The 26,020-nt window shown below is 46.3% G+C and overlaps 1 protein-coding gene across 10 annotated transcripts in view; it reads right to left on the reverse strand.

Moving 5' to 3' along the window:
• Positions 1-26,020, reverse strand: part of LARS2 (leucyl-tRNA synthetase 2, mitochondrial) — a 57,094-nt gene that overhangs the window by 25,440 nt on the left and 5,634 nt on the right. For 9 of the 10 annotated variants that reach the window (XR_010308084.1, XR_010308086.1, XR_010308087.1 and 6 more), the window contains exons 4-12: positions 25,039-25,167; positions 16,143-16,234; positions 14,835-14,895; positions 11,580-11,669; positions 10,622-10,765; positions 5,771-5,878; positions 4,155-4,314; positions 2,641-2,745; positions 358-473 (exon numbers count right to left, since the gene is read on the reverse strand). Coding sequence is in view for 1 of the 10 variants with exons in the window: in XM_064169826.1 (XP_064025896.1) it covers positions 358-473; positions 2,641-2,745; positions 4,155-4,314; positions 5,771-5,878; positions 10,622-10,765; positions 11,580-11,669; positions 14,835-14,895; positions 16,143-16,234; positions 25,039-25,167 (1,005 nt within the window). In the remaining 9 variants the exon portion in view is untranslated. Of the gene's footprint in view, positions 1-357; positions 474-2,640; positions 2,746-4,154; positions 4,315-5,770; positions 5,879-10,621; positions 10,766-11,579; positions 11,670-14,834; positions 14,896-16,142; positions 16,235-17,406; positions 17,533-25,038; positions 25,168-26,020 lie in introns of those variants that run through there. The other variant, XR_010308090.1, reaches the window with a different exon arrangement.

Below are 26,020 nucleotides of genomic sequence, written 5' to 3' on the forward strand. Positions count from 1 at the left end.
GAGTCCATGGGAAAAAGACTGGTATGTTAATATTTGGCTGACAAACCTATTGAGATGATGAAATGAGATCCAACTTTTATCAGGGGTTGAATTACTCAGTTTCCATTACAAACCTCAGAGCAATACTGTACCCTCCTCTGCTGTGCAGCAGGCAAAGCCCATCTGGGGGCTATGGAGGAGCCCACACAGCCAGACACAAATTATTCCTAGAAATGCAGTGCCATAAGCCTGGCTTCAGCCTTAAAAACTAAAACCTCCAAGAAACTGCCTACAGTCGTGCAGAGCATTTGGCACTCCTGAGAAAGCAGATGTAGCCTGCACTGTAAGCTGGGAAGGACTTTGTTCCTGGGTACCCACCTCTGCAGAGTTCGTTACTTTCTGCAAGCCATCTGGCAGCGTCTCAATGACTTCAGTGAAAGCTATGCCCAGGCTCCTGGCGACGGCAGCATCTTCTGCACTAGTGCTGGGGATCGCTGCAGGGCACAACGAGTCAGTCAGCTCCAGGACCACCACACACAGCAACCAGCAGGCTAAACGTTTCACTTCTGTGACACTCACTGCACAGTCAGAGAGTTTAAAAGGCTAAGAACCATTCAAATGTTTTCACCTTTCTTAAGCAGGGAAATCCAATCAGCAGTAGTTACAACTTCACTTTCTTAAGTTCCCTGCAATCCAAATGTTCATCCATGTCCTACCTCAGGAAAAGGCTGAAAATTCGAGGGCCCTGACAGAGCCTAAAAATCAAGCTACAAACTTGAGAGAAGTGGTAAAATATCCAGTACAGTTCTGTGATCTGAATACAGGACTTTGAAACGCTGCCACTTCCCCTTCTGTTTGCTAATGGCACAAACAAAGCCCAAGCCAGCAGCCCTCACTTTCCAATCTCCTCCTGTCCCCCAGGTTATTTAAACCTAGGGCTACACAGCAGCCCCCAGCACTACCAAGCCTTTCACTTCTTGGGGCAGACATGACTTATCAACTCAGGAAAATGACCCAAAGAACAGCAATTCTCTGCTCCAAGCACAGCTCCCAGGAGCACCTCCCACTGCTGTTCCAGGCACCCAGGACCCTGACGCTGTCTCTCCCTCACAGGCAGTTGTTCTGGCTGGCCACACACCTCAGCTCTGCTCTGCCCAGCTGCCTCTCGGGGTGAGCAAAGACATTTCTGAAGCTTCTTCTCCCCTGTACTCTGCGATACCACCACCAGAGGTACTCTTGCCACACAGGGCTATGGTTTTCTGCACCGTTTTTCCTCTCAATGATGGTTTATTCAGTATTTTGATCAATCTTGCACAACTGCTGTCATCTTTGAAAGGCAAAGACACTGATCCCAACAAGCCACTGCCAGCATTAAGATCAGGAAAACTACAGACAACACCTCTCAAAATATTACTGAGCAGATCAGAATTACTCACATGCAAACTACTCCATTCAAAACTGGTTTAACACTGCCTTTGTGCAGGCAGTGAAGTGCCTGCTCTCCATGAACTCTCTCAGTAGCAGGAAGCAAAACTAAAGCAAACCAAGTAGAACTGCCCTGTGACAAAGCAGTCCTTAGCCAGCAGGATGCAGCGTGGCTGTTCTAGCTCTCCATGGCTGTTCTAGCTCTCCAGCAGGTGGGTGCCTTCACCATGCCCTGCTCCAGAACAAAGCAGGTATCTCCCTCTGGCACAGCCCTGCAGCCTGCAACAGGTGGCTTCACAATATGCTCTACGGAGGGAAAAAACTCCAGCCCCACTTTTTGGTCTCCCTCCCTTTGAAAAGATGATTCTGCTAACGCACAGCTCTCCAGAGCTGGCGTCACTAAGAGCTCCCAGCGGCTCGCAAGGGCCGGGCGGTCCAGCAGGCAGAAGGCCGAGGGATGCGCCAGTGAGCAAGCTGGAGGCGTTTCATGAACAGCGAAACAGACCTCGACGATTTGGCTTCTCTGACACGAGGAAAGCTTCTGGTGCTCAGAATGAGATTCGCTGCTCAAGTGTAAGATGTAGACAGTTTCTGAAGAAGGTGGATTGTCTCCCTGTGAGGGGTATCTCAGACACTCCTGCACACAAGCTGCTTCCATCCAGCCCAGTTACACAGGAAGTGTCAATGCTGGCAGTGGTGTAGAAAAAAGTAGCAGCTCCAGGGCAGGACAGGGAGGCAACAAAAAGGAGGTAAGGGGTAAGGAAGGTATGGGGAGGGGAAAGAAGAGAGAACTAACTCACATTAGGACTTCTGAATCTATTTTACATTCATTGTACGCTCACTGTCTGAACCACAGAGATGTGCCTCAGTTATGTGAACGCAAGACACAAAAAAGCTGAAGGGCTGTACTGCTGGCAAAACATTCCCATCAAACCATGGCACAGGGACGGGGAGAGAGTGCCAAGCAGACAGGCCTGGAGGTAAGCAAGCCTCCTAAGATCTGCAGATCCTCAAATGTAGCTCATTAAATGCACTCATTTTATTTTACTGCCATTGAATTTGTTCATTCTGTGAATCTCTTCCCACACACAGGTTCCATATCACTACTTTCCCATCCTTATTGTCTAGGAAGAACAGGAATGAAGAACAGAGCCAAAGCCCAGAAGAGGTCCTCTGTGTTCAAAGATTGGCTGCAACAGCATGTCCTACTCCACTTATCCATTCAATGTCACCTACCTATTTTAGTATCAAGGTAATTCTCAAAAGTGGTGTTTGTTGAGATGACTACAGGAATCTCCTGCTCTGTAAGCAAATTCACAGCTGTCACAGACGTGAGTGAGTCTGAAAAGAAAGGCAATGACCCCGGCAAGTTAAGTATGACAGAGGATATGCTAAGGGTAGTGACTATTGCAGCTCAGTTTATCTCAAACAGGCAGGAAATGGACATTCCAGGTTCGTTTATCAAAAGAATGATCTAGAAATGCATTCTGGCTTTTCCTAGGAGCACAGACAGATCCAAATGTTCAGGAAGTCAGACTGAAGCATTTTCCTGATTCTAAACCACAGCAAACACCTGCATAAAACCAGAGCAAGGTTTGGAGTGTAATAAAAAAAGCAGAGTCCTTGACCAAAACGCAGCAAAGCTTTATGAAGGGGCTGTAATAAACCTCAATTATACACCAGCATGAATGACCATAGAGCTCAGACCCCCAAAACCCAGTGATTCAGGTGAAACTGAGAGGAGCACAGAGCTCTACACTTCTGCTTTGCCTCCTTCCAGAAGAACTGCAAAGCATGAGAAACGTCAGCCAGTGCAAAAACCCCACCCAAAGGGGCTCTTGATTTCCAAGCAGGGTATTTAGCCTCACATCAGAGATAAGGCACCCAGTGGCCACAGGGCAGGCAGAGAGAAGAGAGAACCGAGGGGGAGGGCTGCGATGAACTGAACCAGGGTGTGTAGCTTGGGTGGCTGGGCAAGGAGAAAATCAGTTTGGATACTCCAAGTTCTGAGGAGTCAAAGCCCAAATCTCCATTTGGGGCTGCTAACTTTTCCAGTGCTTTTAAGGTAATGACAACTCAAATAAAGAGCACGCAGGCTGCCAAGATCTTGCTCCTGCCTACCCTCACAGCTAAGCTTAGCCTTGTCTCACAATGCACAAAACCTGTATTTGGAGAATAAGGCTCTGCCTCGCCGCTCTTCCTGACACAAAGGCTCTCTCTACCTGTTTATCTATGATGACTATTTGCTTTTCACCTTCCAGCTCAGATGTCCATCTTGTAGAGACAGCTCCTCATGCTCACTGCACAGTTTTCCTCCCCCATTTAAAACAGTATGGAAGGAATCGTTTGGCTCCTTCAGAGCAAAGGGCCCAGAAGCCTGGTGAGCAGGACACTGCTCTGGAAAATAACTTCTCTCTGCCATCCAGCAGTTAATGCTGGCTTTATACTGGAACCCAAAACAATACCTGCAGCTGGTGAAGGCACTCCTACTTGTGCTCCTTGGCTGACATCATTATGATCAGAGCCATAAAGGGAGGACAGGACACTGACCAAGAGAAAGAACACCTGCAGAGTGTGCTAGCAGGATCCTGAACACCAACAACGTCCAACCTTCACCTCTCCAAACTAGGAGGCTTGATTCTAAATGAACAATAACTCCTCTCCTGCTCAGCTTGACACACATTCTCTGAAGACCATTCCCTAAAATTGCTCTTTTTCCCCAGCACAATGCAATATGAGAACAGTATTACCTTTCCCAGGGATGAAATCTCTCTGCAAGACTTCCTTGAGACTGCTGCTGCCATGCAGCAGTCTGTGAGTCTCTGTGATACATACATGGGAAGCTCCGTAAATGGCTTCAGGTGTATAGGTGTAAGCTGCAAGCTTCTCTCCTACTACTTTACCATTAACCTGCAAAAGAGCAGAGAAATTGCCTTTGGGAGTGCAGTGAGTTTAGATTTCACTTCCTTGCTGTGCAACAAACCCACCTCACCCACCCTGCAGAAACACCCAGCTCTGGGTACCAGGTGCATGCCCACTATAGGGAGTCTACACAATCAAACCTTGACAAAATTTACTTTTAAGACCTTGAAGAAGCTGCTTTGCAGCCTTGCCTCAGTCCATCCACAGCTATCTCTACAGAGCCAGCTCTAAACCGACCTGGAATAGTGCACTCCATCTATATACACACTGCACTGAGCTAGATCCCACCCCTCGTGGACTAACCTGGAACCCTCCTGTGCACTTCTGGAATGCATGCCTAGTTTCCAAGCACCAGCAATGAGAAAGTCTTCAGCTCCCTTCAGATTCCAGAACTGGTTTCTCAGCTACCAAGCCTCCCCCCACACCCAACTGATAAAGCCAGTGCTGCTGCTTATGTAGAGGAACAAGAAAAGGCACAAGAGGAAAACAACTGAGGATAAAACATCAGCAGAGAAAACTGTTTAGGAATTGCAGCCCAACCCTACCAACAGCCTTACATCTTGGGTCTATTAACTGTGGAGTGCAGGGGGGACCTCAGAACGGAATTTTTCTACGAAGCTCTTGATATACATTTGCAGATGCAAACACAGACAAAAATGCCTCTTTCTAGCAGGGTGCAGTCCAGAGGTATTAAGAAAGTTGCATAGTCACAATGTGAAGTTCCCAAAACCTCAGCATTTTAAAATGTCACATTGAAAATGTTAGAACAGAACAAATAAGAACAAAGCTTTGAAGCACAAGGGCTGGAACTCCATCAGGGAATCTCTCTCTCAGAATGTCCTCTGTCATTATCATATTCAAGAAGCCTTCTGCATCTCAAGACAAAAGGGGAAATTTGAGGTCCTTCTGTAGACAACTGCAATCCCCTTAAGGTTTCTTTTTCCTCCCTTTCCCTTCTTTCTATCCAGACCTCTCTGCAGGCCCACCACTACCTACCTGTGTGGGTGTCATTATTTTAGTTAGTGTCTTTAGTAAATTAAGTAGTGGACACCATAAGTAAAATGGCTTGCCAGAGGTCATGCTGGGTCTGACAGACTGCTGCTGTGCAGAGGAGCTAAAGCCCAGCCAGATGCCAGCTGCTAGGCAGTCAGCACTGCTCCCCTGATGCCCTGGCTTTCAGGAAGGGCTCTCAGCTGGCACACACAGAGCCCACTTCCACCTGGTCCTGCCCTTGAACACACAAACCCTTTCCTAAAGAGGAAGCAGGGAGCATCTCCTCAGCCCACAGGTGCTGTCCTTCAGGAATCCTGTGCTGGTCTGAGCATGAGCACAATCATCTCTTCTAGTAAGTTCCAAGCCTCTTAGATCAGAAAATCCATTGCCATCAAGGGTTTGAGGTTCTGGCTGGCCAGGCAGGAGCACAGCCCTGACATTTGGGACTCACCTTTAGCAAGAAGTCGAGGTAGCAGCCAGTGCAGTCGCCCAGCCAATTGGCCTGCATCTCCTTTATCCCATACCACTCAGGCAGATCAGCCAAAGCATCAGACAGAGCCTGGTGCAACAGAAGAAAGAATTGGCACCTGGAGCTGCTGTAAGCATACAGAGACCAGGGGCTTAATACCCAACATAAAAATAAGGTGCTGGGAAAAACGTAGCAAGAGCTGGTTTTATACTGCTACCCCCTCAAATTCATCTCTTTGAGAACAGAACTAGTGTGGTGCAAGCCAAAGCCAAAGCTAGCCCCACCAGAGGCCCTGCTGCTCCTGAAAGAGACCCTTCCTTTTGGATGGACTAAACCTCAAATACACAAACACAGGAAATATGCCCAATGGATGGAACCTGTGAGAAGTCCAAGTGAGCTACTAAGCTGAAGACAACTAGAGAGCTGGTGTGAAGTGAAACAGTGCTGGATTCTGCAAGGCACAAAGAGCAGCAGCAGCATTACCATGCAGTGAGCAGAGAGGCAGAAGATCAGTAAATAAATTCCATTTTCAAATGTCTGATGATGACTTAACAGTGAAACACTTGGAAACATTAAGAAGCAGACTCTTCCTACCTCCATTTTTCATGGCTCAGGAAAAGGCAAGGAAGTTTCAAATGCAAGCATCTAATTATAGGAGACATTACTCTCACCTTAGTTAAACTCAAGTCAAGGTAAAGCATAAACATATTCTGGCAGTCCTCCAGATCTAAAGATAAATAGCCTGAGGAAAAAGCTAAGCAATCAAATCTGTGCTCAGGGATGAGAACAACTTCAAGGCTCATACACCTTTAGGAAAGTTTGACCCAAGTCACAGGGCTGGAGAAGTTAAAGATTCAGGCTAGACCACAGTTTCACAGGACTGCTTTCCTCTCTCGGAACACCTGAAGAATCCTAGCACAGCTAGAAGATGAAAGTCAATCAGCTCAGACAAAGAGAGTCACAAGATCAAGATGAGTTGGCTGAAAATTCATCACAGATGACAGCAACCAAGTCTAAAACCAGAAGCAAAGCATTTGAAAGTGGAAAACTCAGCTCCCATATCCAGCTGTAGCCTGCTGATTCATGGAGAAACACAGCTTCAGTTTAGCAATCTTTAGACAAGAAAGGTCCAGAAAATCAAAGAACAGAAGCACTTTATAATTCCCCCAGAGCAACCCAGCTCCAAAACTCTCCCTGCTTCTAGTTCAAAGTTGTGCTGAGCACCTACAAATTTCTATCTTTGGCTTCAGGAACAAAAATGTTTAGCATCATCAATACCTGTCAGGAATTTCATGTTTGGAGTGTCTCAGGTGCCCCATGACAGTAAGTGAAAAGCCTAACTCTAAGCTGCAAAGCCAAATGTTTCCTCTTTTTGTGATGTTTGGCAGATGTGCAACATCAGACTTGAGCAAAAGCTTTCATTTCAAGGTCACTCACTAGCAAACCAAAACTGCCTTCCACTAAACTCACACCCACTTAAAATGCAGGAAAGTGAAAGAAAGAGTCAAGATCTGCTTTGATTAGTACTAAATTCTTCACTTCAATTCAGCAAGCTCCCAAAAGAGTAACCAAATATAAACTAAATATTACATGAAATCATCTCATAAAACTTACTATATTAGAGGCAATGAAAGTTAGGCTGCCCACTGCCTCATTTTGCACTCTGCTGCACACTTCCAACCGCAACCATGCAGTGCATCTCCTGCTGGCATTTCACCTCTTCTTTTGCTCCAGGTTTTTAACCTTCAGTAGTTCCTGCCTGTACTATCATAGGTCACTCCTGACTTATTTCCCATGTGTGAAGGGTGTTGAAAACCTTCCATTAAAAGGAAGTAGTAACACAGATGCAGTGTATCCTGAAAACCCTTACTCAGAAACGTCTGAACTGCCAGCAGCTCTCCCCTTTCTCTACCCTCTGACTTATGGTCACACACCTCTGGTTTGATTTGGTAGAACTGAGGCAAAGAAATGACCCTCAAAAGCATAAAGTGAAATGTCCTTCCCCAGATTTACTCTCCAGAGCAGCAATTACCAAAGAGAAGAGCCTCCCTTTGCAATATAATGAAGTGTATCTTTGGGATGAGTAATTGATACTGTAAATATAAAAGCTCTTTAAAAGCTTTGTTACCTTTGTGAGTAGCACTGAACAGTCACGGATTTGATTCATCTTAAACCAACAGCAACAGAACTTTGTATTGCTGTAGCAGCAAATGAGCTGCTGAGTTTTAACTAAGGTGAAAAGGTCAGCCTGGTCTGGATGCCCACAAGCAATCTTCTGTCCTGCCAAGCTGACAGAACTAAGGTCATTGCTCATCAACAAAGTGCTAAGTAAGCTGCAGAGGCTCTGCTCTTGGGCCCTTGTTCAGGGAAGATCTTTCAGCCCAGTTCAGGAGGAAAAGTTCCAAGGTGAGGTTTATTGGGCCCATTCTGTTGGAAGAAGACAATAGAGCTAGAGCCCAAGTGTGGGCAGTGAAAAATCTTAGACAGAAAGCAGGAAAATGCCCAGAGCCAGTGAGGCATTCCCTCCTGCCAGGAAAGCCAAAGCATGGAGCGAAATGCAAGCGCACAAAACAATTCCAAAGCTACTCAGATCCTAGGGGCTGTCAGATGCCCTGCTGGACAGCTCCTTGCTTTCCCTTCACAAAGCCAGCACTGTGCTGAACACCTGAGTGCCTGCACTCCAGCAAGCAGCACAAGGATTCCTCTCCCAACGTCTGTGCAAAACAATTAACTAAGAGAGAGAGTAGTGCTGATGGGAACGGCAACCGGGAACAGGAGAGGCAGAACCTTGGAGTCCCTGTCCCTTCCCCCAGGATTTGAATGAAATCTGCACCACCTTAGTGATCTGCAAGAGAGGGAGAGGATTTCAAACAGAACTTGAAGTTTCAACGTTGTTTTTGCTCTATTTTGGTCAAAAAGAGAGATTATTTTCTAGTTATGTGGGTGACTTTTCAGAAGTAAAGCCTTTTGAACTACTGCAGAGAACCCACTTTGGAAGAACAGGCACTATGCAAAGACTAACCCTATGGATTCTGATGTGAGGAGTCACCTGACTGAACAAAAACCATAACAGCAATTTCCAGGTACCCACAGAAATTGCTAATATTTCAGATAGATCTTTCGGAGGCATCTGCCTACAGCTTCAGCTGGGTAACCATAGCAACTCAGTTCTTCAGCTTAAACATCCTAAACGCACAGACAACAATTTGAATAACAATGCCACCAGCTAAGGCATCATATTTTTATCAAAGAAACCTGTGCAAAGAAGAATCACAGTTAAGATGTTCTTTAAGAAGCCACAGAAGCTGCCAGGCCACTTCCTGTGCACTTCACAGGTTACGAAACGGGTCCTGAGCACTTCATTGCTGCACACAACCACAGTGCTTTCGGCCAGGCCTTTAAAGCACACTCAACACCTCTGCCCTTTGGAAAAAATGGTTGCCAATGGGAAATTGCTGTGTGCCAGCACTGCCTTGGTGGCATTCCAGGTGTCAAAAGAGGACCATGAGGCAGTGCACTGACAAAGAAATCCAGGCTGCCCCACGGATGAGATTCCTCTGGAAAGAGCAGCAATCTGCAGCATGGTGTGTGCAGGAATGAAACACTGACTCCTGTCCTGCTTAGAGGGAGCTAAGGAGGCAGCGATTTGGTGCAAGCTTGGACACAGCCCTCAGACTCCAGTCAGCATTTGCTACAGACAACAGACCAAAGAGGCAAGGGTAAAGGTGGAAACCCCAGGGAAGCTCCAGCCCCTGACTGAGGGAAAATGGTGAGCTGAGGGCAGACCCTGAAATGCCAGAAAGATCACCATGAAACCTGTGACAAGAGCGCCACAAAAAGGCTCAGGGTGTGCAGAGGCTCACTTTGTGCCTCTGCAGACTATTCCATTGTCCCTTCAGCTCCAGCAAACATTACTCGTGCAGCATCATCACTGCACAAGCACCTGAAGTGCTCTTTCTCTGAATCAGGAACCAAAGTAGCATGTCTACAGCTCTCCTTTTATGGTGAATGGATCTCGAGTGAGACCTGGATCTCCTCTCCACAGATAATGATGGAAATTTGGTCCCTTAAATTTGAGGCTCAGAGATTAATTTCCTTGGGACTAACTTTTGCTATCTGCATTTGAAGTATCAGCACACACAACTCTTGGGTGGAATGAAAACTTCACCCTGTTGCAAAAGGAAGTCAATAATTTAAGCTTGGAGAGCATAAAGACAACAACTTTGTGGAAGAATTCTTAGGAGTGGAAGCTCTGCTGCCCCATCACAATCCAACTCTGAGCTGAGAGCAAGGAAGGATGTTTAAATAACTTGACAATAATTTTTCACATTAGAGATAATCAAGCAGACCAGAGTAGGAAGTAAAGGGAAACAGAAGATTCAGAAGAAACTTCAATAAAGAGCAGCTAACATAAAGAACTTTGGGTCAGACAGAGGTGAGAGGCTCTCCTCCACTGCCTACACCATGCCTGGAGGGCCAGCAGCTTGACTAGGAGAACACGTTTCTGGGTCAGAAGACTGCACAGCTGTACACTCCAAATAAAAGCTAAACCAAAAAGCACTTGATGGAAAATAGGTGATGATTACATGGGGAAGAAGAATCCACACATTCCCCTCTGACTTGATTTTTCAAATCTTAATCTGATGCCCCTTTGAATCCTGCAAGATGTGAAGGCTTCAGGGAGAGTAACTTCTACAGACACACCCAGAGGAGCTGATCAGGAGCAGCAGACAGTACAAACCCATGCACATCTGAAAGACCACACTCAGCTTGATGAATCTCTCTGCATGAAGAGTCACCTCTTTGCTGCTTCCCAGCCCTGCCTTCTCATACCTTTGCATAAGCAGTAGTTTTGATAAACCACTGTTTGAGGTATTTCTGTTCCACTTTTGCTCCCGAACGCCAGGAGCAGCCATTGCCATCCACCTGCTCATTAGCTAGGACAGTCTGATCCACTGGATCCCAATTAACCAAGGCCTGAAATAAAAAAGTTGCAGGAATAAAAAATAGTGTTAGCAGCTGTTGCAAAGCCAGATCCTCTGCTGACACCCAAGGAACTACCCAAAGCCCTCCCTGGGCCTCTGAGTTCCCTACACGGTTACCCACCCATCTGAATCAGCAAGGTGGCCCCAGCAGCAGACAAGCATTGGCCTGCTCTGAACTCAACTGCCCCACAAATGCAGCTGGCAACACTTGCCCTGATTGCTCACACTAGCAGGGCAGGCTGACACTTGGCTATGCAATAGGTGAGGGTTCCAGCTGAGTGGGCTGCAAACTACAGCTTCAGTGCTGAGAAGCTGCCCACCACTAACTCAAAAGCATAGAGTCAGAGTGAAGGGGACGAGTTACTGAGGATCTTCAACTTCAGAGGACAGAATCACAAAGTATGGCAGTGGTCAGCTCCATTTCAAGTGGAAGAGCTGAAGGTATTTTCTGCACATGACTTCGTCAGTGGTCTGAATTACTTTTGGAACCCTGCTTCCTTGGCAATAAGAACCCAGTAAACCCAGAGCGAAAGCAATGCTGCTGTTCAGCTTCACAAGCCTTGGCTTTTGAGGGCTAACTGAAACACCACTCATAACAGAAACCAAATTCACCTCCTCCCCAGAAACAAAAAAACTTAGCTGACCATTTATCATAAAGGACTCAGACCAGAAAAGGACCCTAAAGGTCATCCCAGTAAAGCAAAGGCCACTAAAGGAACCTGAGTGGGAGATCCAGAAACATGCCCTGGCTTGCCCTGGTGCACCTGCAAAGCACAGAAGGGCAGGGGTGACAGGGCGATACCTGCCTCTTTTTGATACACCATCCCGGCTTCAAACAGCTTCAGAAAGAAGTACTGGGTCCACCTGTAGTACTCTGGTAAGCAAGTGGTTATTTCCTGCAGAAACGAGAGAACATGCTGAGGAGCTGAGGCTGCAGCCAGAGCTGTGGGGCAGACAGGACAGACCATGGGGGGCGAGACTCAGCTGCAAAGGGAAAGACTCGCAAAGGAGATCTCACAACCAAGGACAAAGCAGCAGCCACTCGCAAAGGCTGCAGTCAGGAGAACACTCTGGGTGCGAGGACAGTGAAAAACAGTCGCAAAGACCCCCCAACGGAGGGGGACTGTCAAGACAGGTAAAAGCAGTCAAAGAACATCAGGAGCAGGCGTGGCAGTGAAAAGAGCAGCAAGTACCAACAGAGAGCTTCTGAAGAACTTTATGACATTTTGCAGGGTTCTAGTGAACTCCAGGCACTAAACTCCAGTCTGCTTCTCAGCTGCTTAGATTTTAAAGGTTTGCTCTTAAACCCCTAAACTGCATTCCAAATAAACATATTCTCATGAGAGAGGTCTTAAGGCTTACATGAGCTGGGTCTCCCAGTTTGCACAAACACAAAGGCTCCCCAGGTGCAGTGGAGACACAAAGGCTTGCACCCCCCAGGCCAAAGTGAAAGCAAGCAGCTCAGCATGGAAGTTCTCAGCACATCATCAATAAGTAACAAGAAGCAGGTGACGCTTCCCTCCTCGGCAGCTGGCCTGTTTCACTTGCACCTGTTTACAGAAGCACTCCTCCAGACTTCCAGTCTGGTTGCATTTGTATTTAGTGAAGATGACTCCCAGGCTCAACTTCAAAGCAACAGAGCACCTCCTGGTCTTGCAGTCACGGGGCTGACAGGGAAAAGCAGCCACTGAGCAAATGCATTCGGTTTGCAAACTGTTATCAGCTACCTGAAAGAGCTCCAAATGGAAAACATCTTTGCTAGCCAGGCTTTCCCGCCCTCTGAGCACCACTGCACCTGACCTCAGCAAGATCTTCTGTGACTCAAATGCTCCTGAAACACTCCAGCAGTAAAACTTCTTTTTTCTACACCTTCAGATTCCAGTGCTGAGACACTGCTTTGAACTCGAGATTCCAGTGCTGAAAGTGTTTGAACAATTAATGTGACCTTTGAACAGAGGTGCTTCAAAACTGTGCATAAGAGGCTTTGAAGATCAGACAGAGATATTTAATGGCAGTCTTCTGCACAGCATGTGAAGGCTCAGTCACGAAAAGCAGCTGCTTGATTAAATCCCTGCACTCTGCACTCAAAAGAACACCACTTGATAAAAGTCTGATTTCCATCTCTCCAACTAAACATGATCCATTTAAGCTTTCTTTTTTCCCTCCTCCCTGCTTCTCCACACAGTGATGTCCGTTCTGCCAGCATGATACAGGCAACCAAGTTCCATTGCTGGGATAGCAGACACACAAAAGGGAGACAATTCTGTCTGGCAGAATACAAGGTGATGTGAGCAACAAACAGGGGAGGCAAAAAAGAGAGTCTGTCAAGTAAAACCAGTCAAATGGACTGAGATTTGTCCTTCTGGTCCTGAATGGCAGCTGTCTGCTTAGTGAAACAAAGACAGATGCCATTTTTGTCCAAACTGGCTGACGAGGTGGACACAAGCTGGAGCAGCAGGACCCGAGCAGGCTCCTGGGAAAGCACTCCCAGCTATCTGCTCTCTCACAAGCTGCAGATCAACAACTTTTGGCAGGCAATGCAGCAGACTATCACTGGAACAAACTGCTGGGTGGGCACTGAGCTGAGCACTCAGGCTCATCACTCTCTCCATGAAGGTCTGAAGTAACGTTTGAAGTTAATGAAGAAAGAGAAATGACAACACCACCAAGTAAAAGGAGCTGCTGCTGACAAGCCAGGAAGCCCCCGGCAATCTTGGTGGGCACTGGAGCTTTTCCCACCATTTTGCACTTAGAGGCACACAGTGAGAAGCACTGCTCATGTACTGCAGTGACTGCAGCCGGGATGTCTCCAGCAGGCTGCTCTCACACTTAACGCTGAGTGCTACCATTTCTGGTAATACTTTCTGAGCACGCCAAAGGCTTGCAATGCATCAGCAGAACTACCTTGACTCAGGGAGAGAGAGAGATGTTTGCAAACCAGCCCGATGGAGCTCTGCCACACAGCTGGGTTGTTTGGTTCTGAAGAAGGTGGTTACATCCCCAAGCTACTCTCCTGGCTACTTTTTAAATGAAAGTAACAGCTAGAGGCTGCTAAAAGGCATTCATTTATTGCAGTAATGCAACTGAACTAGAGAGAAGTCATCTCCTAGACCACTACTGACCATCTTTTGAGCACAGTCTTAGGCTAGCCTGAGACAGACACGGTGCACTCGACTGTCAGGAAACAGTGATCAGGAGAAAAAGGCTGAAGAGCTGTTTTGCCAGATCTCTTTGGGAAGATGAAGCAGTCTTTACTGCGTGCTTGCTTTGGCAGTAAGCGCAAGTGCCACCTTTTCTGGAAGCACAGTGGTTTGATTTTCAGAGGTTTAGAGCTAGCCCAAGGTACATCTCAAACCTCATTTGAGTATTTGTATTTCAAAGGCCCTCAGTGTCACACTTTATCAGCAGCAAATGCAGATGCCATGCAGTGCCTGTGTTTTATAGCACGGAGCAGCCTGCTCTCAGTGGCTTCCCTTTTCAGCGAATTACAAATAGGGCTGACTGATTATAAGTACTCTGCGGACAGAAGGAAAATGTAAGAGGTAAAGCTGTGTGTCCTGTCAGTTTTCTGCAAGCTCAGGCAGTAGACAAGAATGAGAACTTCAAAACTAAACAGAACAGTAGCTGCTCAAAGAAAACCTCCCAAAGATTTCCTCTTTTTTATCATACAGAGTAGCAGAACATTAATGTGAAAACATCCAACATCGCTTGGAAAGTCTGAAGTGAAAAGCCTGAGGTGGTGCTGGCAGCAGGAGCTGCCTTCTAGAAGTTCCAGGCTGATGGCAGAGCAGAGAAGTGAAGGCTTACTGGGAACACACACCCAGACTGACAGCACTCCTGAGCAAGCAGAGCAAAAGCAATCCACAGCCCAGAGACTGTCGGAGAATACCAGCAAGCCCGAGGTGAGAGAAAGCTGAGAGCAGGTCACGTTCACCATTTAACAGCTTCCACTGGTCTCTTTCAAAGGCTTCTCTGTTGTCAGAAACAAAATGATGAGGTTCCATGCTTTTCAGTATTCCATCCCACAACCCACCAGCATCCCTTGCAAAAGAACCTCTTACCCTTTCCCATGTGAAAGACAGCCCTAGTGCATCAAACTGTTCCCTCATGTGTTGTATATTACTGCAAAGGGAAAACAAAAAAAGAAAAGCCATTACCTTAGAATACTTCTCTCCTGTGATCAGATGTGAAATCAGGTGCTTATGAAGGTCTGAGAAACCAAAAGCACCAATTAATTCTCAACACTGTCACCTCACTGACACCCAAACTCACCAGAAATAATAACTCTACAAGGCCCTCACGTATTCTGCTGCAATTTCCATGGCTGTGTACACAACTTTTCTTCTCCTGATTTGAGCCTAGCAGCAAAGCAAACAAGGCACTGCACTTTGAGGGAAACATTCCTCAAGCACCCCTTCTCATAATGCTTATTATCTTCACTGCAGCCAAAGGGCCCTCTGAAACCTTCATGATGCAGCAGGAGGCACTTTCACCACTGCCTTCGTCCTGCTCTATTCTGGCAATGCTGTCCTGGCTGGATTTTGCTTTGGCTCTGGCGGCAGTGTGGCCACAGGATGAGTGCAATCAGCTTACCCAGGCAACTCAGGCCATGCCCTACAGAGAGTCCTCCAAAAAATCCCTATCAGTTTTCTTGCTTCCCTCTGCCAGCAAGCTGACCACACCAACCCACCCTGCCCAGCAGGCTGACCACAGCAAAGCAAAGCAAATCAGAAGAAACAGGATTCTCAAAGGAGGAAATGGATCCTGGCCCCCAGAGCCACCCCTGTACCCAGAGCACAGCTAACAGCTCCACTGCAGATTGGTGTCCGAGTCATTCACAGACAATGTTTACTAATACAACTTTCCACTCACTTTTAAGAGCATTAGGGGAATATAGCACCCAATTCTGTGGTCCAAAGCCCAACCTTTTCACAGAAATCAGCAGCACTAGTGGCTGCTCTGCATCTTCCAGGGTCCAGCCTCAGATGAACAAACTATCTTCTTCCTCTTGTGCGTGGTCCCGAGAACCACTCGGCGATGTATGCCTGCAGCCCAGCATTTCCATCTGTCTATCCTCTACCAAGACTTAACTCAGCATAATCAAATCCTGATTTGTTTCTTACTCAGTGATGTTTGGGAAATGTCAATCTTTCAACACTCTCCCTTTATACAATGTAAAAGCTGTTGAGAGTAACACCTTGAAACTCATCCTAATACATTTCTTTTTCAAAACCACTGGCAACTAACTCTGCTTCTTCCTCTCCTGCCTCTCTTCTGCCTTCACAGTGGCTTTGCTCTGTTTGGTAGTTTTATGGGGGCCTCAGTACAGGTATTCACAGTGACAACATATTAAACTCATTTAAAACTACCTCTGTGTCCAGCTTGCAGGGTGAAGGCCATGTTCAACTGCAGCATTTTCTGCTGGTAAACCAAATGCATCCCATCCCATTGGATTTATCACCTGTCAGCAAGAAGGAGAAACAGTCTCATGTCAGCTTCTGGCATGGCACCAGCAACATACAGAGGCTTCCACACAATGAACAACAAACAGTGTTTTGCATTTCTGCAGCAGCTTTGTCTCCAAAACATGCCAGCTGGGGCCGGATTTGTTTGGAAAGACCCAAAGGAAGATACTTGCTATGACAGAGAGAGCCGAGAGCATGTGCTACATCCTCAGGTCTATTTCAGTAGCAGGTTAACAATGGTAAAATTCAATTCTTCAGCCATTTCTGTGGGGGCCAAAATCAGCAGTTGATGCCACTGCTAATCAGACTCAGATGCTCATTCTGAAGAAGCAGCAAGCAAGCCAAACTAACTGAACCAATGGAATTAGAACTAGCCCTGATGTTCAGCCTACCTTTTTCTCTTTTGCTTTTAGTGCAAGAAGAAGAAAAATAGCCTCTAATAAACTGAAACCAACAGAGAGGATGGGCAACATTCTTTGGTCAAACTTTACTCCATTTTGGTAGATACCCATTGCAGAGTGAGAATCTGTATTCCATGACCACAAATAAAGAAAGGTTTGCTGCAGCACATAGCAGATGGTTTCTATTGACACAGATATCTTACCCTTCCCAGTAGCATCCACATGCCATAGAAAAACACTCCAGCAACACAGTAAGTACTCCAAAACCCTGTTAAACCAGAGAAAGGAAGGCCAGCACTTAAGGTGCTGTCATTAAAGCCAATTACGGCCTGGATACCTGACGAAAGCAATCCTATACCCACACCTAACAACTGAGTTTACAGCACAGTGTAAAGTTACACCAGCAGCAAACCCACTGAGTAACACTTTAAAGGCTGTAAGAAATTGACATGCTTATCCCTTAAAATACATCCAACAGCCAGATGCATGCAAGAGAATAAGCAGTAGGAAAGCAAGGCCAGCAATGCAGACCTCCCAGGCTATCCCCACGTGACAAACCTGCTTGGTTCAGAACATAACAGCTGCTCTGCTTACTCCTTTGAATTCTCTTTATTCCTCTCTGCCACAACCTTCCAATCCTCTGACTTCAATTTCATAGGAAATATTCTCTAGGCATGTTTATAAAGCTGCTCTGAGCACCAACTCAGTACAAAAGCAACAGGATGCCATAGGTCTGACTCCTTCCCAATCCTCAGCTACAACTATACCTGCTGTAAGCCACTTCCCTGCTGCACCCAAAGCTACTGGCCCTGGGATCAGCTGGGACTCAGGCCAGGGTCCACACACATAACATTTCTGAGGCACAGAACCAGCAGAAGCTCCAGAACCCTGCCCACGTCCTCAGCCCTTCTCCTCCTCCTCGTCTCCTCACCAGCAATCACCATTTAAAGACAAACTGAAATGTTTCTGCACCTGGGCTCTCAGACCATTACTGCTGCTCTTCTGAGAAGAAATGGGGGAAGTAACCAGATTTCTTTCTCCTGCACATCAGAAATTATCTCCCATTTAACCTCTCTTTGCTTAGGCAAATGTCCTATGCTTGCTCCCCTTTTTCTCACAAACTGATGCACATTCAGTGACATTAGAGAAGCTGCCTTTGCTTTGGCTTCTGAAGATCTCCTGACTGCCAAAAGCAAGGCACAAGCTCCTTTCTTAGGATCAAGAGCAAAAGGCTGTGGGATAACAGCTTCACTAGTGGCCAGAGGCTCCCCAAAAGGGCTGACTGATGCTCCAGCCAGATGGGAGTGCAGACCTCTCATCTCTGTGCCAGCAGCAGTGATCTGCTCACACAGATCTTCCCAGGTCTAGCATGTCTGTTAAAAATACCCCCAGTGCATTCACTCAGCACCTTCACACGAGAGGTCCCTTTAGCAGCCAACAGCATGAAGTTAGAAGGCTGAAGAAGTGCACCAATCTCAGCTTCACACAGAAACCTGAATTTTGAGAGCCATTAAAAATATCCTCAAATGAATCTGCAGGAGAGATCTGTTTAGGTCGTTGCTATAGAGATGGATGTAAGATGCACAGTGACTTAGAAAATGATTCCAAGTTTATTGTCTCTTTCACTTCTCTGCTGTGAATGGATTTGAAAGGTTTGTGAAATGCATTTGTCCAAACAAGAGGTTAGCTGCTCCTGGCTGAGATTTATTTTACCTATCTGCAGTTAAAATGTCACAGTCTCCACACAGCTCTTGGCATTACATCTGAACTCTACCCAGCCAGCACAAAATACAAGGCTGAGATTAACAGAGCTCTGAAAAGCAACAAAGAGCCTCAAGAGAGATGAAAGTGGAGAAAAAACATGCAACTAACAAGCTGGCACAAAGAATAAAGGAACAGTTAAGACTGCTCAAAACAAAGGCAAACCAGACAGAAAGCAATTGTGAAGACCAAAGGGTAGTCCTTGCAGCTCCTGGATGGTTTGGTCCCAGGCTCTAGCTAGCAGAAAACACAGCTGTTGCCTTCAGCATTACAAACGAGCACAAGACAAAAAGTCATCCTCTCTCCTGAATGCTGACTTGATTGCTCCTGACAGCAGTCTCCAAACCTTATGCAACGGAGGGATCAGCCTGCTTCCCAGCATCGCCCCTCTGTACAGGCAGCATCCTCTCTAAAGCACAAAGGGAAAGACAAACAGCCTGGGCACAGATCTGGTCAGACAGGATGCCTACACCTGGTAAAATGCAGGCTGCAGCTTCAGGCATTTCAGACGACAGCAGCCAGTACATCACCAAAGGCAGCTGCGTGTGTTTGGCCTTCACGATGAAGTGGACAGGGAAACTCCTCCTGGCTGTAAGTATTAGGTTAGCCTTAAATACAGATCACACGGCCCCAGAGCCTCAGAATCCACACAGCCAGGCAGCACCATCTTTCAGAGACTGGCATCTGGGAATGCAAAGGGGCAAGGAAGTGATTAACCTGTGTAAGGGGACCAAAGTGCTGGGGGCTCCCACACTTAGTGGTCTTCTCGGGAGCAGATTATTTAAAAGGAAAATGTGCATCTTGGAACATCTCAAAGATTCTGACTTCACATCAGCTCAAAGCATCTCTTGAACCCTGTCATTAAGGGGACTGTTGGACAAAGAACAGTAAGAGGCAGTAACTCCACTTAGCCCTTCCTCATCTCAGCTCTTCCTCTCGGGATCTTCGTCTACTCAGTGCTCTCATGCCAACATTAGCAGGTGAGATCAGCAAGCACAGAGCTGACAACCAGCTTCTAACACTCTTCTATGCCTTTCTCAATGTAACTAGGACAGACAACTTCGGGAATTTTCCTGAATGTTTGTAAGGAAACAAAGAATTTGCTTGATCTGATATGCTCAGTAGCTCTCAAAACTACCCCTGGGAGCTGACTTCCCTTACTTACATCCGGATTGATTCATTCTGAATTTTAAGACAGACATGAGAATCAGTGTCCAAAATGCCTGTAAATAAACATATTTATCTCAGAGAAGGTGTGACAAGAGAAGGTAATCAGCAATTACACTGAAGAGGGCTTGCTGACAGGTCTGGGACTTGAATCACTACAGCACAGTCTACATGCCTGCCTCTGCGTACAGCCCCAGCACACTCCACTGGAACTAACAAGCACAACTGTGCTGGTTTGAGGCCAACTGGACTATTTTAATGAGAAATTAGATGATAGGCTGTGAAACAATGCTGATGTCTGCTGCACTCAGGCTCGCTGAGATGTCTAAAAACAAGACCACAAAACACAGACAAGGCAGTGTCAGCACGTGCGGGTCTCTGTCACAGTTGGTGCCTGTGCTTTTCTCCCTGGGCTGCTTCTGTGTAACATCCTTCTGCTTTCTAACTCCCCTGGCCAATCCTCCAACCTCACCTTGCATGTAAGGCATACTCTGGGATAAGGTAGAGGGGTGGAAAGGAGGTGAAGGTGGTTGGGAGCCCCTCCTGGGGACTGTGGTTTCTGGGAGGGCTGCTGTTTCTGTATTACCTGTTCATTGTATATTGATGTCTGTAGCTGTAGCTATTGTAACTCTCTGCTTGTATATTGTGCTAAACTGTGAATAGAAAGCTTCATTCCTTACCTTCCAGATGGACTGAGTCTAGTCTGGGTGATTTCCTAAGAATAGGGGGACAGGTAACTCCCACACCATCACAACAGAAAAAAAGACTGGCAAAGCAGGGGATCCCTGGCCACAATGCCAGGTGCCAGGGAACACCCTTGCCTTCAGCAGCAACTTTCTGTCACCCTCCCAGATGGTCTTCTCAGTGTAGCAGGTAATAAACACCATTGCAGAGCAGCTAACAAACAAAGAGAAGCCCAAGCAGACAAGGCACACCTGGCAAGAGATCAGCACAACGAATTTTTGACTAGGCTGGATGTTCTAGAAAGAACCACGGCAGTGCCTCTCTGCAGAGCACTGCTCATCAGCATTCTGATAAAGCACTTCCAAATGAGAAAATAATCAACCCCCACAGATTGCTATCAAAACAGCTCTGCTTACAAAATGCTCTCCTTTAGTTCTGCTTCTCACAAGATAGAAAATGTAAGATTTTTCCCATGTCCACACACTACTACAAACATTTAGCAAGCGCAGTTGTCTCACCTCCTCAGCCTCACACATCCTTGCCTAACATAATTGCATTTAAAAGAATATCTCATTTTCTCCTCCAGAATGAACCAGTGAGCTCATTAACACCTTCAATACTTGCTGCTGGGAAGCTGAATTTAGATAAGGCTGAATTCACAGAGGACATCTGTAATGCTTTCACTTGGTTTATAACAGAAAATCACCTGGCAAAAGGACACAACAGCCTCAAACACCAAGAACCGGCGGAGAGCAGCAGCTAACAGTGATGAGGAAATGGAAGTGCATGGGAACAGTCATCCTCTGGCTGAATGCATGGCAAAGCTGTCGTTAAACTGGCCTGGCTCTCTGCAACACCACTCAGTTCTGCACTCTGAATGTTAAAATTCACTGCTGGAAGAGTGGGAACACATTCAATTAAAACCAAAAGTTCTGAACAGAACAAACCTGCCAAGTCAGCTGGGGCTGCTGGGGAGGTGTCGCTGAGAAAGCTCCAACCCTGTCCATCGGGGCAGTTTAAGCTATGGCAAATTAAGAAACCTGATCCTCCTGTCCAGCAATTTCACCTCAACTCGTGCACTGCTCCCTCTCTCTCTCCTGCCCAGCTCACACACGACAGCCTCGCTGGGGGCTCCTCTCAAGTCACACTTGCATTAGAAAGACATGACAGGAACTTGTGAACCACATCCCTTTCTGTTACTGACTGCTAAGGGAATTATTCTGGGTCCTCTCAGAGGCACAAATCACTCACTTTGGAATTTCTCAAAGCCATGATAAAGGCAGGATGATAAAGCAATGGTAAATACCTGTTCCCCAAGCAGCAGCAGCAGCCATCTGCAAGCCTGCCACGCTGAAAGCCCCCAGGAATGTCTCTATCACCTCCAATGATGAAGAGGAAACCTTTCCACTTTGTGAACTCCTGCATCTGCATTGACACCACACACAGAGAAAACAACTGGAGCCTGCACCTTAGAGCCCTGGATTGGTTTATTAACAGGCAGATTTGTAATTCAAAGCATAGAAATTACTTTTTCACAGCATTTAACAAGAAATGTGTCTGCAGTGTGATCTGTGACTGCAACTCTCTCCATACACACAAAATTGGTTTAACTCCATTTCATGACAAATGTCATCCTTGCCATACTTTGGGCAGAGTTTAGCCCAGGGCATTTGAGCAAAGCAATCTAGCCTTTGCCTGGGTTCAGTGTCATCAGTGAGCAGCATAATCCCCAGCTTTATGCTCTCCAAAGCAAGGGGAAAAAAACCCAAAACACAAAAAAGAACAAACAGTTCCTTTCCCACTTCCAATGCAGGCGAGGAAAAGGTTTGTGCCAAGTATCAGTAGATTTCAGTGCATATTACCTCCCTAGAATATTTTAATTGAAACAAAATCAGATCCTTTCCAGCCAGAAAAAACCCACCTGATGTTCCATTTTAGAAACCCAGCCAGCATCTAAATGATTTTACACTCTCCCACTTAAGACTTCCAACTACCTCTAAAATGAAGAAATGACACAAATGTATTCCAAAGAAGGGCTCCAACTGACTAAAGGAGCTCTAATCCCTTTGGAAAGGCATTTGAGCTTATCCTTTCTAAGTGTAACAAAGCAACCAACTCCTTCCTGCTCAGATTAAAGCAACAGGAAGCTAATTTACTGTTCTCTTCTGAAGCCATTCTCTGAGAAACCTATCATGGAATGTCAGAATCTTAGGGGTTGGAAGGGACCTCCAGAGATCATCCAATCCAACCCCCCTGCCAGAGCAGCATCACCCAGGGCAGGTCACACAGGAACACATCCAGCTGGGTCTGACATGACCTCTCTGGGCTGCCTGCTCCAGTGCTCACCATCAAGAAGTGTCTTGTCCTGTTGAGGTGGCACCTCCTGTGTTCCAGCTTGTACCTGTTGTTCCTTGTCCTGTCTCTGGGCACCAGCAGAAAGATCCTGGCACCTTCACCTGCACACCTACCCCTCAGATATTTATAGACATTGGTAAGATCTCCTCTCAGCCTTCTCCTCTCCAGACTAACCAGCCCCAGGGCTCTCTCTCTACAGCAGAGATGCTCAAGTGCCCCACTCACCCTCACAGCTCTCCCTTGGAGTCTCCCCAGCAGATCCCTGTCCCTCCTGAGCTGGGAAGCCCAAAGCCGGACTGCTTTTTGGCCATCATTCCTTGATGCCTTACAAACACTTCTGACACCTCTGTGTTACTTCCAGCAGCTTTCTGCCTTGCTAACCAGGGCCACCTCCACATCCCTAAGCAGAGCTACACTTCCTAGGAGGATCTGCTATGACTCTTCCTCTATTTTAGTTTGGAAATTATGGACACAGAATTTAAACAACACTACAAAGTAAAATTTTCCCCCTGAAATGCATTCACTTCTACTTGCTGTTTTGACTGAAGGAAAATAAACAGTTCCTAAACTTTCAAGCAGCTACTGGAGCTGAATTTCCAGGAAGCAAAATAAAACCAAAAGCAATGGAGCAAGTTAAAAGTTAGGCATACTAACTTTTCTCTTGTCTCTAGAGGATTCTTTCTTTTCATCCACTGAGAAAGTTGAAAAATTCCCTCAACACAAGGGGGAAAGAAAAATCTCTTTCTTGGAAATATGAAGCCATGTAATGCCCTACAACCAACCCTGGAACAGAGGCTGAGAAATGAGTTGTGAAGAGGAAAATCAATGACAAAGATTTTCATTCCAAGAGATGGATAAATTAGCATGGCTAAGGAAGGCTTTTTCCAGGGAAAGAGAAGTTCCAGCAGGTCACTGTGGGCCACCTAAACAACAGCTCTGGGAATGGCACCCTCAGAGAACCATCTGAGCGATCTTTTAACGTCTCTCAATCCTACACCAAGCTTAAATTCTTTGGCTGCCCACCTCGAGTCATAAATAGATGTTCCAAAGTGGCTACCACAAGAAAAGAGACATATTTATAGAGATGCAGCCTGTTCTCCAGGCACTCTAATAGCCTTCACAGTCATTTTCACAGGAGCTGCAAAACCACTCTGGAATGCAAGACTGAAAAACTTTACACGACCTTCACAACTTCTTCTGGGAAAAACCCCTAGGCCACCATGAACTGGGAATTGGCTCTCCCAGCTGCCCTGGGGCACTGCACTTGCCTCACCTCCTCTGCAGGACGGTCTCTGGAGATCCCTGCCAACCCCTAGCATCCTGTGATAGGTTTTCTCCCAAGGTTTCTACTTCCAGCAGGGTGCTGCAGGTGTTAGCTTTTGAACAGAAGAGATTTGGCCAACGATTTTCACTCTATTTTAGCCAACACAAAAAGAAGCAAGTTTTCATCTTGCTGAACAGCAATTTAGTGGATATCTCCACTGCTGTTGATGAGAGGTGAGCTAAGTCCTGAAATGACATCTCCAGTGGCCTCAACAGCAAGCAAGAAGTCCAAGTCCCTGATTAGATCAATTTTTCAAGTGAGGCCAAGCTCTGCTCCTCAGGGGAGCTGGGGCAGCTTAGTGCTACAGCAGACATTACAGGTGTGAGGCAGCTATGTCTTCCTCCTGTAGTTTTAAAAGCATGAGGGTGCACTCCTGTGAAGCTGCAGCACACACTCAGTGCACAGACTGTTCGTGGCTGGCACATGTAGTATTTGGAAAGGTAGCACACTGCATAATGCAGTGGCAGTGCCTTCAAAGCCTGATGGATAGTGCTAACTCCAGGAAATACTCCACTCTACAGCACTTGGAGCAAGGAAATGGCACTTAGCACCGCAACCAGCAGTGAAAATTTCTCTCTCCATTTCCTTGGTGCTCTTCTGGGGTTCTGATTCCTCTTTCTTGAGCTGCTCCTTCTCTCTCACACATTAAAGAGAGCTGTTTTCTGAGTCTCCTGTAGATTTTTGCCTATCTCATTCCTTTTGTTTCTTACCCAAAAACTGGGTACTGCCTTTCCATCTTCCTCCTTCCTATTTTCTCCAGATTATTAACATTTTTCCCATGATGTCTCAGTTTTCTCTTTCCAGCTGCACCTCTCCCCACTCTGTGATCCCACTCAGACTGCAGTAGGGTCTTCATTTCCCTCTCACAGGAGCAGGATGGTCAATGGATTCAGGTAGCTGACACGGCATCAGCTCTATCATTTGAGATAGTTTCTAATCATGCTAGCAACAGCGAGTTCTGAACACCATCTGTTTTAGAGGAGTCCCAAATGCCATTATCTGTGCATCTGTAGCATATATTCCAAGGTAGTATTTTGGAAAACACTCATTTCCTGACCAAATAGGATATTAAAACACAACCCCCACCCGGTCCTACTGCTGCTCTTACCTGCATTCCTCTCATCTTCTGGAACCGAGCTATGGCATCACTGATGGTGTAGACACGAACATGGCCCATGTGGAGCTTTCCAGAAGGATATGGGAACATAGAAAGCACATAAAACTTTGGTCTTGATTTCTAGAAGGAAACGTTTAGAGAGTTGTCACTCTTGAGTAATTACTTCACTCAAATAGATACACCTGCACATTATATGCTACATGGTACCAAGGGGAGAAACGAGGCTCTGCTGGGACTGATCCAAGTGAGCACTGACAAAGTTCATCGAATCGAATCATTTGGGCTGTAAATTGAGATGTTTTTACCAGACTTTGCTGCCATCTCATCAGCTGACATTGATATTTACATGGGACTTGAAAAATTATGCTTCTAATTAACTCAACAGAAGATACATTTCCCTGACAAATCAGCATTCCCTACCACAGCAGCTCTAAGTGCTTATCTCTGTGCTCCCGATCTGTCCCACCAAAAATGGAGAACAAGCCAGACTGAAGTGTCCTCTTGACAAGTTAAAGAGATGTTTCACTTGGTATTTACACCAAACCTGGAGCTCAATCTTGGCCGGCCGCTTTTTCATCAGGTGAACTGCAGTAACTCACTGAGTGCCTAACTCAGGCATTTGCAGTTGCAACTGCAGTTCCACAAGCTGTGCTCAGACCCAAAGATCTCTTACAAGCAGTGTAAAGAGCAAAAATCTCCTTTAGTTAAGCTTGAGCAAACTGACAAAGGTGACAAAGAAACAAAACATTATCTCTGACACAGAAATCATTCCTAACCCACCTTGAGTGCTACTGAGAGATGATTAACAAGTCCCTACATGACATTTCTGAGGTTAATAACAAGTACAAAAACCTATGGGCAACTCTACTCATTTTATCAACTATCACTGTTGTGTCACTTTTGTCCAACAGCAGCCAAACTAGAAACATCAGGAATACTCCACTGCAGCACCACACACTACGGGCCTCTTAAG

This window comes from Pogoniulus pusillus, chromosome 32 (assembly GCF_015220805.1).
Source record: "Pogoniulus pusillus isolate bPogPus1 chromosome 32, bPogPus1.pri, whole genome shotgun sequence".
Classification (NCBI taxonomy): Eukaryota; Metazoa; Chordata; class Aves; order Piciformes; family Lybiidae; genus Pogoniulus; species Pogoniulus pusillus.